Here is a 13298-nt window from a genome sequence, read left to right as displayed (position 1 = left end):
TAGCTCGTGGTTGAACGTTTTCAGTGCCTTTACACCTCATTTCGCGTGGCTTGAACGCGCACGCCCGGCACACACAGACTCCCCACCTGTGCCTCGGCACTCAGACCGGGTGTGGCCGTAACGCCTGAGGCTCGTGGCAGCTTCCCACGTCAACCTGCGAAGCATTTGCATTCCTCAAACTGCGTTCAGGAGCCCGAGGCCATAACCATGATCCCTATGCGCGCTGCGCTTCTGCTCCCCACCTGCATCAGTACTGCTCCCCACCTGCATCAGTACTGCACCCTAACTGCATCAGCACTGCTCCCCACCTGCATCAGTACTGCTCCCCACCTGCATCAGTACTGCACCCCAAGTGCATCAGCACCGCTCTGTGCATAATGTAGCGCGTGTAGTTCAGAGCGCTGCCAGGGGAGAGCTGGGAAGACATCAGACAACGCTCGGGAGCATAGCTGACGTGACAGAGCTGCCCGGCGGAGGCATGCCGGCGGACAACGCCGTCTCCACGTTTCGCCTTTAGGTTTTACAGCACAACCACCAGCGCCCTAACCCTAACCGTAACCCTCACTCCCCCTCTCGCTCTGGCGATGCTCCGCCCACGATGGCGCCGCGCATGGCGGGAGCGCGGCGGCGCGCGGGGCACTGTGGGAAGCAGAGGGAAAAATATGGCGGATGGTGAGGAACCGTAAGTGCCCTGTATGTGCGTGCTCGGCCGCCCCTTCCCCCCCCCGCTTCCCGGGGACGGGGTGGGCCCTGGGGTCCCCTCTCCCTCCTCCCCGGTCTCTGTAGCGCGATACTGACCCTTCTTTTATTCTCTCTCTTTTAGGGAGAAGAAAAGAAGGAGGCTAGAGGAGCTGCTGGCGGATGGGTTAGTGCGGGGCTGCGGGCGAGCGGGCTCCCGGCCCGGGGCAGGGACGGGGGGTGAGAGAGAGAAGGGAAAGCGAAAGGGCGCTTGAGCAGCAAGGACTGGGGAAGAGGAATGTCCTGGGGAGAGGACCGAGGGCTCACCCGCAGCGGGGGTTGTGGGCTTGAAGCTTGGCATGATGGAGGCTGGCGTGGGATGCGGCAGGGCCGCTAGGCTAGGAGCAGGTGACTCCATTGTGGCCGAAAGTGATCATTTGAGGCGGCTGCTTCTGCTTATTAAAGCTCGGAATTCTGTGCAGCTTTGAAAACTAACACGCAGGAGTCTTTGAGCTCGTCTGCTTCCATCCCTTGGCTGTTCCCCTCTGTCTCCCTGTGGCCCTTTTCCCAAAACTCCCGGAGCTTGAGAGCTGGGGTGAGGGTCATGGAAACCCTGAGGCATGCGGGGTGTGCATGGAGCGTTCCCACACAAGCATGGAGCGTTGGGTGTGCGAAGGTGGCAGGGAAAAGTGTGGGCCTAAAAAGGACTATGGTGCTCTGATATTTTGAATGAAATCTCAAGTTCGCTGACGTGCATGCACGTTTTGTTAAAGCCTAATAGAGCCAAGCACTCGCTTTAACAACGTGGGAATGAACGCTTAAAAAACAACCTGCCACTGAAGTTAAGTGTAACGCCTCGTGTTGAGTTGCTGGTGTTGTTCAGATCTCCACAGTGTCCGAGTCTGTAAAAACCAAGCCGGTGTATTTGCAAAAGTGAAGCTAGGTCTCATCATGAAAAAGAAAAAAATTCACATCTAAATGGAAAAGGAGTACAGCTGCCTACTGGCTGTTTATATGGCCTGTACAGGAGGATTAAAGAATCCTTGGTCACGTCACCGAGCATGACTTCTGTACTTGTTTCTGGAACAAGATAAAATCCATAAAAGCACTTATTGTGCTTTCTATTCACCTGTGTTAGGTTTGCAGAAATTGTTGTTTCATACACATCTTGAAAACTGGTTCAAAACAGCTGAGACCAGGGTTTGGTGGAGGAAGAGTTCTGTGTCTTCCTGCCTTCCTAAAGTCTCATTTTGATGTAGACTGGGAAACATACAGAAGCTCAGGTTGCAGGTCAGAAGATCCTCTATGAACTTTAACTCTTAAAAGCCAACAGTTGACCAGGAATGAGTTCAGTCTGCAGTCAAAATGCAGGCAGACTCTAATATGTTTATTATTGTATTTGAGCTAAGTTTTTGTCCCATTACTGAAAACGTTTTGCAAAACTCTGACCTAGAAATTAATGTCACTGTGGACATACTGTCCGTCTTCTGAATTCTGTGAGGATCAAGAGATTCACTGTCTAACATGACCCAAGGAAGTAATACGCTCCAAACATTGATAAACAGTTATGGATAGAAACGTTCTTCATATTTCTTCATAGGAGGAAGCAAATAATGCTTCTTATTGATGATGATCCAACCTTTGAAAGCTCGTTTATAACCAGTTTAGTTTTCTATTAACATAGAGCAAACAATCATTTGTATTCGTGTGTGGAGCTCAAACTTGAAAAGGGAGGTGTGTGTGTTAAGACTTTTTCCTCTTAGGTGATCTGACATGAGGGAATTACTTAGGTGAGCTGATTTTGAACTGTTCGAGTAAGTCTCTTAGCAGTTTAACTTTATAGGTACATACTACTAAAAGTGACTTGCAAAAGGAGAAAAAGAGTAGTGGGAGTACTTCGTGTAAAATTAAGTCTCTGTAAATTAGAGGAAGATAACTGCAAATTTGTTTTTTTTTTTTTTGTTTTTCATGTCAGACAGCTGGAAAGTGAGGGTGTCATAAATATCCTGGTACTCATAGTGGGTGAGGGTGGTTCAAAATTCATACCTTTTCACAGTTGTTTAAACTACTTAGAGTAGAGATTCAGATGAGATAACGTTGGAGTACATTACTGTTACTCTTTCAGTGCCTCACGTTTGCAGTTACACAGTGATAATTGTAAATATGTTTTGTGAACTTTCTTAAGAAAGCTCAAAAGAATTAAATGCTCAACTTTGGTGAGGAAACAGCACCCTCAAAATCTAAAGGGCACCCTTTGGTTTTGTTTTTTTGCGCCCTCTTAAAATGTGAGGGAAATAACAGCAAAAAGAGTAGGCCCTTTTTCATTTCTTCAGGTCAACTTTTACTAGTGACAGCAAAATCAGTGGGATTTATTGAAGTTTTTGTCTTCTGCATGTTTGTATTACTGCTTACTGGTTCCACTGGTGAAGCCCACTCCTGCAGATGTTCATGCACATGACTGACACGCATATATGGTGGACTTGATGTGTGGATATGTTTGCATGAGTGATTAGCAATTTGCTTTTAACCTATACAAAAAAAAAAAAAGCACGTTTTAGAGGTGTGGCTGTTTCTTTATGGTTTTGCAGCTGAATTTACTATGTTCTGTGCAGAATGGCTGTTGATGGTGGGTATGGGGACTCTGGAGACTGGGAAGGTCGCTGGAACCATGTAAAGAAATTCCTCGAGCGATCTGGACCGTTCACACATCCTGATTTCGAGCCAGGCACTCAAGTGAGAAACACTTACTTTAAATAAAAAAAAACAAACTGTAGTGTGTGTTGGAATCTAATGTTTTCTTCATTAATTGACCACCGACAGTATGTGAATAGTAAACCTGCATGAAGACCATGCATTTCAATCAGTGAACATTAATTTTCTAGAAGAGTGTATTGTGTTCTTTTTATATGCTTTCATCTTTAAATTGTAAACTGTCGGCTACAAGCTTGCTGTCATGTGTAGAAAAGTATTTTATGGTACAGTGTAAGAATTATTCTCCATCTTGGAGTTTCACATGCAAAGTAGCAGCGTTTGTCTTTTGATTTTTAAGTGATTAGATATGGCAAATAATTGCTTGTACTTAAGGAAGATTAAACTCAACATGAGTACTTACTGAACTGAGAAAGATACTCAGTAGGGAAAAACAAAATTTAGCTCTGTTAATTTTCTTTTGCTTTCCTTGTTTTGGTATGCTTTGTTTCAAAGCTTGCAGTTGAATGTGTTTAACCTTTTTAACGTATCATTCTGTTATTATTTGCTACTTTGACTGTCCAGTCTAGTGGAACAGTTAACAGAGAAAAGAATTATCTGGCCAGCAATGTTTTCTATCTGTTTATATTTATTTTGTGTTATATATAGGCAAGCTTCTTGGACACTAAACTAAAAACTAAACTGAAATTTGTCCTTAAACTGAGTAATAATAAAATGGACCTCACTTTTTTTTTCACAAATTAATACAAAGAGAATACTGGCATCAAACAAAGTTTTGCTTTCCTTTAAGTTGAGATATAGGAATTACACAAAGTCAGCGACTGATTAAAGTCCAAGTATAATTATTGCTGCAAGCTTAAACTGTCTTATTGATCCAACTTGTTTTATGTAAAGATTATTCGTCACTGAAAATGTATGATAACACAATTATAAGGTGTGTGAAGCAAAGGACAAATAATACCTTTTCCTCTATAGTGTGTTAACTTTTTTGTTTGTTTTATATTTTCCACAGGCTCTTGAATTTCTGTTAAGCACATGTAAAGTACTAGTTATTGGAGCAGGAGGATTAGGATGTGAACTCCTGAAAAACCTGGTAATTACACAGTTATCATCCCTTGTTTCTTAAAATCTTAGTTATTCCTTGAAATAAGCTTGAAAGGTGGTAGTTTAAGATGTTGTACTTTTTTACTTCTAGCTTTACTTTTACTTCACTATAGTGAACATGATTCCATTCAACCATACAAACTTCTGTCCTTACTGATACAGGAAATTGTTATGAAATACAGTTCCTATATCAGCACTTAAGAGTTGATTCATTTTACTATGGTTTTCATTTACTGCTATTTCACTGCACTACAGATTTTCTCTGAGCTTGGGCTGCTTGATAAATCAATCACCTCATGCCAAGGCAGGCATTCCAGATCAGTTAATGTAGGGTTTTATGTTCCAGCACTTGTGAGTAATATTGTTCTGGTACTGCCATGTTACTGTTCTACTTAAGCAGGATTTTGCTTGAAGACTCCGTGAGACAAGGCAGTTTTCTTTCTTTGAACATGTAGTGCTGGTGAATTTATCTTCTGCCTGGAGCTGCTATATTGTGGGCTTACTGGAGCATAACAAATTCACTCTGTTGCTAACTTACTGAGAAAAGGACTTGTGTTAAGGGTTTTCATAAATCTGCCATGTGCACTCAGCCCACATCTTTCAAAGAGAAATTATCATGATTTATTTATCATTTTCTGAAAGAAACGCTCAAAAGTAAATCTAGATGATATTCTCATGTATTCAATGTCTCTGACACACCAATAAAAACAGTGTTAAGGGCTCCAGTGTGTATGTTCCTCATGTCTCGGGCTCACTCTTGCCTTTTTTAGGCTCTTCTGATCTGCTTTGATGATAATGGGCAAAAGCTGAACATTGATCTGTGAAACAAAATGAGTGTTCAGCATTAAGGGTGCCCAGTATGACATACAGAAATCCTTACTGCTTTTCTCCCAGAGGTTAATTTCTGTTTTGAAAATCTTTAGTCTTGTGCGTTTGATTAATCAGTTCCACAGTGCAGCATTTAATGCACTTATAACACATGGGATGTAGAAAAAACATAAAATAAGAAGTTCAAAAGTCTTTATGTGTGACAGGTTTGAGTCTTAATGGAAAAAAAAAAACAACAATGAACTGGAGCACAGGATTCAATTTATTGTGTCACTTCAGAACACCACCAACCATTTCCCTTCTCTAAAGCCAGTGCTTTACAGCATTCAGTTCTCCAGTTCTCCTTTTTTTCCCTTTTTCCCAATAGTCACTTTTGATATACTTCAGATGTGAGGGAATACTGCAAATTCTCCTCAAGATGAGCTTAGTTCTATATGTTATGATTAAGTAGGGGAAAGCACTGTTACTTTCAGTGGGACATTGTCTTTGACAACTGAAATATTGCTAATTCCATCTGTCCAAATACCAGCGTTAGCAACCCAGCATTTTAACAAGGAAAGCTGACATGCCAATCTGTGCAGGGAACAAAGAACAACTACATTTGTTCCTCCAAAGGTGGCCTTTTTGGCATTTTGAATGAATCTTGCAGCACTGTAAGCTTTTCATTGCCTGTTAGGTGAAGTTGCCTCTTTCTTTTCACAGGCTCTGTCCGGTTTTAGGCAGATCCATGTTATTGACATGGATACCATAGATGTGTCTAATCTGAACCGACAGTTCCTGTTTCGGTAAGTGTTACTGTCATGTTTCTTTCTTTGTACCTAAACAATGTGTATGGATACGATCACTGTTTTGGTTGGACCAAGTGTCACTAAAGGTTTCTGAGCTTCCATATCACAGTAGTAACATAATAGTTGCAGTTAACTAAATGTTATGCATTTCTTCCTTCTGGGTTTTTTTGTTCTTTTTTTTTTTTTTTTTGAGATCTGTGTTGTTAATGGCTAATGAAGACAGAGACACCAAAGTATAATGCACGCAGATAGAGATACCAGTTTTTCTGGTACCCTTTTATAGTCAGAATTTTTGAGTATGTGTGTTGATAACAGCTATTTGATGGATAGACTGATAACTCTGGGGCTCTCACATCTGTTGCTTTACAGAAACACTATCCATATCAATGCAATATCATGTAGTAATAATTAGTCACTTGATTCAGTATTTGGAAGATGTAAACTCAAAGGATTGCATGTTACTAGAATTAATGCATTTGTAACTCCTTTTCTTTTTGTACCAGACCCAAAGATGTTGGGCGGCCCAAAGCAGAGGTTGCAGCTGAATTCCTGAACAGTCGCATCCCCAAGTGCTCTGTTGTAGCGTATCCTTTTAGAGTGAAGTAGCCCCAGAGACCTTAAAAAACCTAGAAAACTTTGTAGGTGGTAAGAGTATCTAAAATATTTTGCTGCAGTCCTTTTCTTCCATACAATAAAGAACAGATTCATTCAGCTGATGGTTGAGAATTGTTTCCCAGAGTGACTTCAACATGCAGTAAAAATGCATGGGGAAACAAGCCTGAGCTTTAAGAAACGGTTCTGTATGCTTCCACTGAATCTTTTAATTCAGATATTCTCATTTTCACTGGAATGTTAGAATTACAGATTTATTCACCAGAGGCTTTTGAATATGAGGCATGCTCATTTATAAACATAGAGCAGCACTGCTGATGTAGGACTTCGTAAGAGCATGTATTGAGCTTCCTGAGTAGTGCTCTCTGCTGAGCTTTCTCCTATGTGTGATTATGACTTTGTGCACTTTACTTGTTTTACCAGTTGCTACAGCATCAGCTGTGAGAACTTTTAAGCATTCTGATCACTTAGTTTTAAAAGAAAGCCTCATATAAAATTATAGTGATAGATTATATCACGCTTTGGCTGTAGATCAGCAAATAGAAAACAGTAAAATCAACCACATTATAAATATTCCTTTATTGTGCTTACATACAGATATTTTAAAAAGATTCAAGACATGGATGAAAGCTTTTATCGACGTAAGTGGCATTTGTTTGCATGCCAAACATCACTGGTGCTTCAGGGGAACACTGCAGTTGTTTTTTTGCTGTTTTCATGGTAGTTAAATTGCTAATTATTTTAGACTTCTACGGTGTACTGAGTGTAGACTGGTTACGGAGGTAACACAGACAAAACTTAAACATGTCTATTATCTTGGTGACCTAGGAAAGGTGGTTAAACTAGAGCCAGTTCCTCTGTAAAACTTACAGACCGAACGTGTTGGTTGTCTTAAGAAGTATGCACCAGTATAGACAGTATAGACTTTAAATGTCACTTTTTCCCCCCCCTAGAGTTTCATATTATTGTTTGTGGGCTGGACTCTATAATTGCAAGAAGATGGATAAATGGCATGCTGGTAAAGTATTAACTTTTTTTAAAGCCTGGTTATTGCTTGAGTATATGTAGCTGAAATTGATCAGCTTTGCATAAAGATATCATTAAAATGAAATAAAGGCTGCTGAAACTCACAGCTTGCTGTATCCTTTTCTACCTTACTGTTGCTGTGAAAAGGATGAAGTGCGTGCTTTCTCACCTGCCTGTTTTTGAGGAGTGTTAGTCAACATGTGAGCAGTGCCTTGAAGGGGTTATTTCAAAATTGGGTTACCTAACTGGGGTGTTGTGCAGTTGGGTTTTGAAAATAATAAGAATGGAAGTTACACAGCCTCTCTGGATGCTACCATTATGACTTTTTGTTTTCTAGTAGCCTGCATACTGAGTGTTCAGTCTTATTTCACAGCATTAAGAACAAAATTGTTGCAGATTTTTTTCCCACAAGTGTAAAATCAAACAAACAAAACCACAGCAAAGTCTGCTTCTGTTCGTTAGATGTCATTTTTACATTATGAAGATGGTGTACTGGATCCAAGTTCCATCATACCTTTAATAGATGGAGGGACAGAAGGTTTCAAAGGAAATGCTCGTGTGATTATTCCTGGTATGACAGCATGTGTTGAATGCACCCTTGAACTTTATCCACCACAGGTAATTAGCATGGATGTTTCCTTTTATAGATATTCAGTTTTCTGGTTTGATTGTTTCTTTTCCAAGTGCTATACACAATAAATTCTTTTTTTTTGTTCTGTTTTTCTCCCCACTCCTGACCATTCAGGTCAATTTTCCCATGTGTACTATTGCATCTATGCCCAGACTACCAGAACATTGCATAGAGTATGTCAGGATATTGCAGTGGCCAAAAGAGCAGCCTTTTGGAGGTAATTATTGTGTTGCATTGACAGTAAGGTAACATTTCTAATTTCAACAGTTTTGTTTTGAGTTCAGTGTACACACCTGCAGTCTGACCTTCTAACCAGCATGGTGCACTGTATTTTGGAAACTGGGCCCTCTCTGAGCTGGTGATAAGTTTTTCTCTTCTCAGACTCACTCTCTAGTCCATTATTTGTACATAGGTGTGGATGAGTATCTCTTTCTCCTACTGCACAGTGTCTTTCCTGATTCAGAATGTAACATGTAACCTCTCTACAAACCTGTGAAATTGAAGACTCATTCTATCAAAAATGTGCTACAACGTAATATGTTTGTAGAAGTTATGTTTTGGTTATTTGAAGTGTCAAAGTGTCAAGTTTTGGTTTTAAATGGAGTACTATTTTTTCACAAATTAAAAAAAAAAAAAAGGATGTTTTTAGGCAAAAAAATAATGCTTTATTTCTGAATAGGAAAAAAACCACCACCTTATAACCGTAACTTGTCTGTAAATTGCTGCAGAAGGCGTTGCTTTGGATGGAGATGATCCTGAACATATACAGTGGATTTACCAGAAGTCTTTAGAAAGAGCATCACAATTTAATATTAAAGGTGTTACATACAGACTCACTCAAGGTAAGGATATGATGCTTTACTAACTAATGCAGCTAGCCTGGATTGGCCTTCTTTGCATTTATGGAAACTAAGCTGGCAGCTGTTCTGGGAAATAAATAGTTCTCTTTTCCCTTAACATCTTAAAACAGAAACAAGCAGCTCATCTCCTGTGCCAGCACAAATATTATATGATGAATCAGATGTTTAGATATTTGTGATGAATCATAGGAACTTGTCTGGGACAAAACTGAACATTCTTCTTGCTATTTTATTTTTAACTTGGAATAACTCCACAATTTACATTAATCCCTTTCCACGTTTTCTGGATCAAAAAGTGGGAGCAGAAGAATGTGATTTGCCTCTTTTAGCCACAGCAACAGTTTATACCACTTTTTGCTGTGTAAGACTGTAGCAGGTAGGTTTTTGGCACAGATAAACATGAACTCCAGTTCTCAGATGCAGTTACATATGTGCAAATGGCTGCACGTTTTTGAAGCATTTTAAGATGGCTTCAGTATTAACTACACAGCAGAGAGGAGACAAAGCTTGAAGTTTTCATGCATGTTTTCTTGGATGTGAAGGGCTAAGTCAGTACCAGCAAGCCAGACTTCTTAGGAACTTGCTGTCCTTTTGAAAAGCCTGAAAAATGAAAAGGGAACTTCTTTGTTAGTACAACCCTGTATAGGAAAGCTTGTTTGATCTTGGTCCACCTTCTTCAGTTAACCAGCAGTAGAACTGAGTTGTAGCACCGTTTATTTCTGGTGCTAAGTAATTACAGCATACTTGTATTTAGAGTTTATTCGCTTATTCTCTGTGTACTATCTTTTTTTTTTCCTCTGTGTCTAGTCCTGAAATAAATAAATATGCCAAAGTGCTTGAGCAGCCTGCCATTATACCTTGCTGATACAGAGATTCCTGGAAAGTGCTTGAAGTACCTTTGGGTACACCCTTCTGTAATTATTGTAGCTAAAAATAATCTTTCTGTATAGTTTTGGAAAAATACAAAGTTCTATGTTCTGTTTTTACAGGGGTTGTGAAACGAATTATTCCAGCAGTAGCTTCTACAAATGCAGTAATTGCAGGTATGCTGAAAGAACCAGAATGTCATTTCTTACTCTTTTCACCTCTTCTTTATTAACCTCTTATTTTTAGTAAGGAAAAAGTTTAGAATAGGGAACTTCAGAAGGATAGCTGTAGCTTTTAAATGGGTCTAACTTACCCTTACAGTCTTATTTTTGTTCCCCACTTGGAGCAACTGAATGTGATTGTGTATAAATTTTAAGCTCATGTATGACAGCAAGTGAGCAAAAGCATTTTAGACTTGAAAAAAATAATAACTGGAAATACAATGTATAGGTTTAACATAATCTCAGATTAGTGCCAATTCTGTGGTGGTAATGCATGGAACTACCAGCTGCCTTCACATGTTTGTATTTCCCTTTCTGAAGTGTTTTTTGTTGCTTCTTTGTTACAATTTTGTACACTAATGTCTGCTTGTTCTAAGATGGATGTAGAAAACAAACAAATTGGGTTTTGTTTTTCTGATTCCAGCTGTTTGTGCCACTGAAGTTTTCAAAATAGCCACAAGGTATTTCATTTCTTCTTAATTACATACACGGCTTCCAATGTAAGGACATGTACTGACATTAAATGTGTATGTCATTACAGTGCATACATTCCTCTCAACAATTATTTGGTGTTCAATGACGTGGATGGATTATACACATACACATTCGAAGCTGAAAGAAAGGTCAGTGCCATTAGAGGCTTGCAGGGTTATTTCTTTGATTTTTATTGAACTTAGTGCAGTTTGTGTTTGAAACTCACTACTGAACTTCTCTGGTCCCTGGCACTATACCCAAGTGTTTCTGAAGCTTGAAAAGAAGAAATTATGGTGTTCGTAGTCTAGTTCTTTTCTAGGATATTGTTTTCAGCATGTAGGATGTAGAATTTTATTTTTTTATACCTTGTATGCTTTTGGGGTGGTGCTTTGTCCTTGTAGCATAGGGAAGTTGGAGTTTTTACTTCCAGATCAACAGATAACCTGGTTGGATGTCCTTGTAACAGTTTTTGGTAAATTGATAAGTAGAAGAAAAACTGTTGCATAGTACATGTAATGATGTATTTAATTTTTGCCTGCTTAGCCAAAATGTCCTAATGTTTGGAAAAGTAGTTCCTGGTGTAGGGAGATTCTTCAGATGACTGCTCTGTGCTTAGTGCTGGTGCTGCAATGGTATCTGAAAGGTTTGTGATGAGACCTGTGGGGGAAAGCAGTCCTTGACTTTTGGGGAAGTGAATCCTGAAGATTTTACCTATTACACACGAAGCACAGTTTATGAAATAAAACACAACTTGAGAACACTCAGAATCAAATCAAAAAAGGTTACGAGAGCAGTTGTTTTGAAAGACACAGCCTGTGCTCATGAGGTGCTTTGTTTTAGGAGAACTGTCCAGCTTGCAGCCAACTTCCCCAGAACATAGAGATTTCTCCATCAGCTAAATTGCAAGAGATCTTGGATTACTTGACAAATAACGCTTCATTGTAAGTATGCAACTATTCTGACTTGTTTTCTAATTCTAGGTAATCTTAACATTTCCAAGAGGCAATTTTTACTTGTATTTTTACCTGATTGTCTGTCGCTGTTTCATGTTTTTCTAAATGTTTTTTTTTTATAGGCAAATGAAATCTCCTGCAATTACAGCAACCATGTATGGGGGGAATAAAACACTTTATTTACAGGTAAATTGAACCTGTTTATTTTGTTAAATAGTTTCATTTAACTTTACTTGCCTGAGTTTGACAGGAAATGTTTTGACTTTTTCTTTTGTCAGACTGTAGCTTCAATTGAAGAACGAACGAGGCCAAATCTTTCCAAAACACTAAAAGGTAACAGGCAGTTGTCACTTCTAGGTTTTCAAGATACACTTCTTAAATAGAAGGATAATCATTTGGTTTCACCCCTCTGTGTGGCACGTGTTGCTTCGTTATCAAGTGCAGTGTGCTCTTCTTAGACTGTTCTGGGCTGAACTTCCACTTGCTTCACCAGATGACATTTCTCAGTAGACGTTACAAAAGACTGTAACAGAGCACACTGATAACTGACGAAGACCAGAGGTGCTTCAGTAGTTGCTTGTATAGTTTTTGATAAGGTCTGTTGGTTTCCCAGCTGAATCAGATGAATATTAGTTTAGCTAGTGAATACTTTTCAGCTTTATTTCATCGTATGTATGGTTGACGTGAAGGACACTCATATATATATATTTTAAAATGTGGATTTGCTGCATTTAAACTTTTCTTTCTGTTTTAGAACTGGGACTTGTGGATGGCCAGGAACTTGCAGTTGCTGACATTACTACGCCACAGACTATGCTTTTCAAACTTCACTTTACCACTTAATTTATGTATAAGTAAACTGGTTATACAGCGAGGGAAATGTGTACCCACTTTGTAAAAACAAATGTACTCTGGATCTTAAATTAACCTGAGAAGTTCATGTTAGTACTGGCATTGCTGAAGGTTAGGAAACACAAAGGAATCACCATATTTCAGAATTTTAAGTAGAAGCCAATATTTGGTGGATTATATTTGTATAAATATTTGTTAATGTACAGAACTCTGATGTATAGGAGTGTACTTTTTCCCAAGTTTTGTGTCAAAATGTTGATGCTGATCTGCTTTCAGACACATGGAAATTGTAGAGTGGCCAAAAGTCTTCTTGTCTTTTTAATTTTTAGCATGTCTGCATACATTTGTATGCAAAGTGAGACCTTTAAGGAAGAACTGCTGCACATGGGCTCAAATCCCAGCACTCCTGAACGCTTGCTGTCACCGTGAATCCATGAGAGGGCAGTAAAACTAAAATGAGTGATCTCCTGTTATTTGATGTTGGGATTTGCTCAGTTGTATGAAATGTGTGAAGTATTGAAGAGATTATTTGTTTGCAGGTAAACATAGAAGGATGAAATGAAAACACGTCCGTTTGCAGTCACCCATCAGCTGCTGCACACAGTACTGCAGAATTACGTTCATCAGTGCTGTTAACATATTTATTAATAAAAACCCATAAAGGTACTGTAGTTTTGTGGCTTCTTTAAGAGCGT

At 39.3% G+C, this 13298-nt stretch overlaps 1 protein-coding gene across 6 annotated transcripts; it reads left to right on the top strand.

Annotated features, from left to right (window-relative positions):
• The first annotated feature begins 609 nt into the window (after positions 1-609).
• On the top strand, positions 610-13269 carry UBA3 (ubiquitin like modifier activating enzyme 3). 6 transcript variants are annotated; one of them, XM_065749565.1, is made up of 18 exons: positions 610-682; positions 824-865; positions 3291-3411; positions 4400-4480; positions 6022-6104; positions 6611-6691; positions 7317-7360; positions 7673-7737; positions 8208-8363; positions 8491-8593; positions 9105-9218; positions 10226-10279; positions 10749-10785; positions 10866-10947; positions 11639-11739; positions 11874-11937; positions 12030-12084; positions 12506-13269. In XM_065749565.1, exons 1-18 carry the CDS (start codon positions 663-665, stop codon positions 12592-12594), a joined length of 1392 nt encoding a protein of 463 aa, XP_065605637.1. In that variant the 5' UTR covers positions 610-662; the 3' UTR covers positions 12595-13269. The 6 variants fall into 6 exon arrangements, with proteins under 6 accessions (XP_065605637.1, XP_065605643.1, XP_065605641.1 ...); XM_065749569.1 differs by having other exon boundaries at positions 613-693; XM_065749570.1 differs by having other exon boundaries at positions 657-672.
• Positions 13270-13298: the final 29 nt, after the last annotated feature.

The sequence above is a fragment of the Cyrtonyx montezumae genome, unplaced genomic scaffold (genome assembly GCF_038088225.1).
Source record: "Cyrtonyx montezumae isolate F1298 unplaced genomic scaffold, pur_monq_1.0 scaffold_6, whole genome shotgun sequence".
Lineage (NCBI taxonomy): Eukaryota > Metazoa > Chordata > Aves > Galliformes > Odontophoridae > Cyrtonyx > Cyrtonyx montezumae.
Note: the sequence above shows the minus strand (reverse complement) of the source record. Positions and strands in the feature narration are given on the sequence as shown.

What these genes read in the sequence shown, in the direction of transcription:
- UBA3 (XM_065749565.1), top strand. Translation starts at nt 663, where the DNA reads ATGGCGGATGGTGAGGAACC. An exon ending in GGATGAAAGCTTTTATCGAC is followed by an intron (nt 7,361 to 7,672) that starts GTAAGTGGCATT and finishes TCCCCCCCCTAG; the next exon opens with AGTTTCATATTATTGTTTGT. An exon ending in TCTTTCCAAAACACTAAAAG is followed by an intron (nt 12,085 to 12,505) that starts GTAACAGGCAGT and finishes TTTCTGTTTTAG; the next exon opens with AACTGGGACTTGTGGATGGC.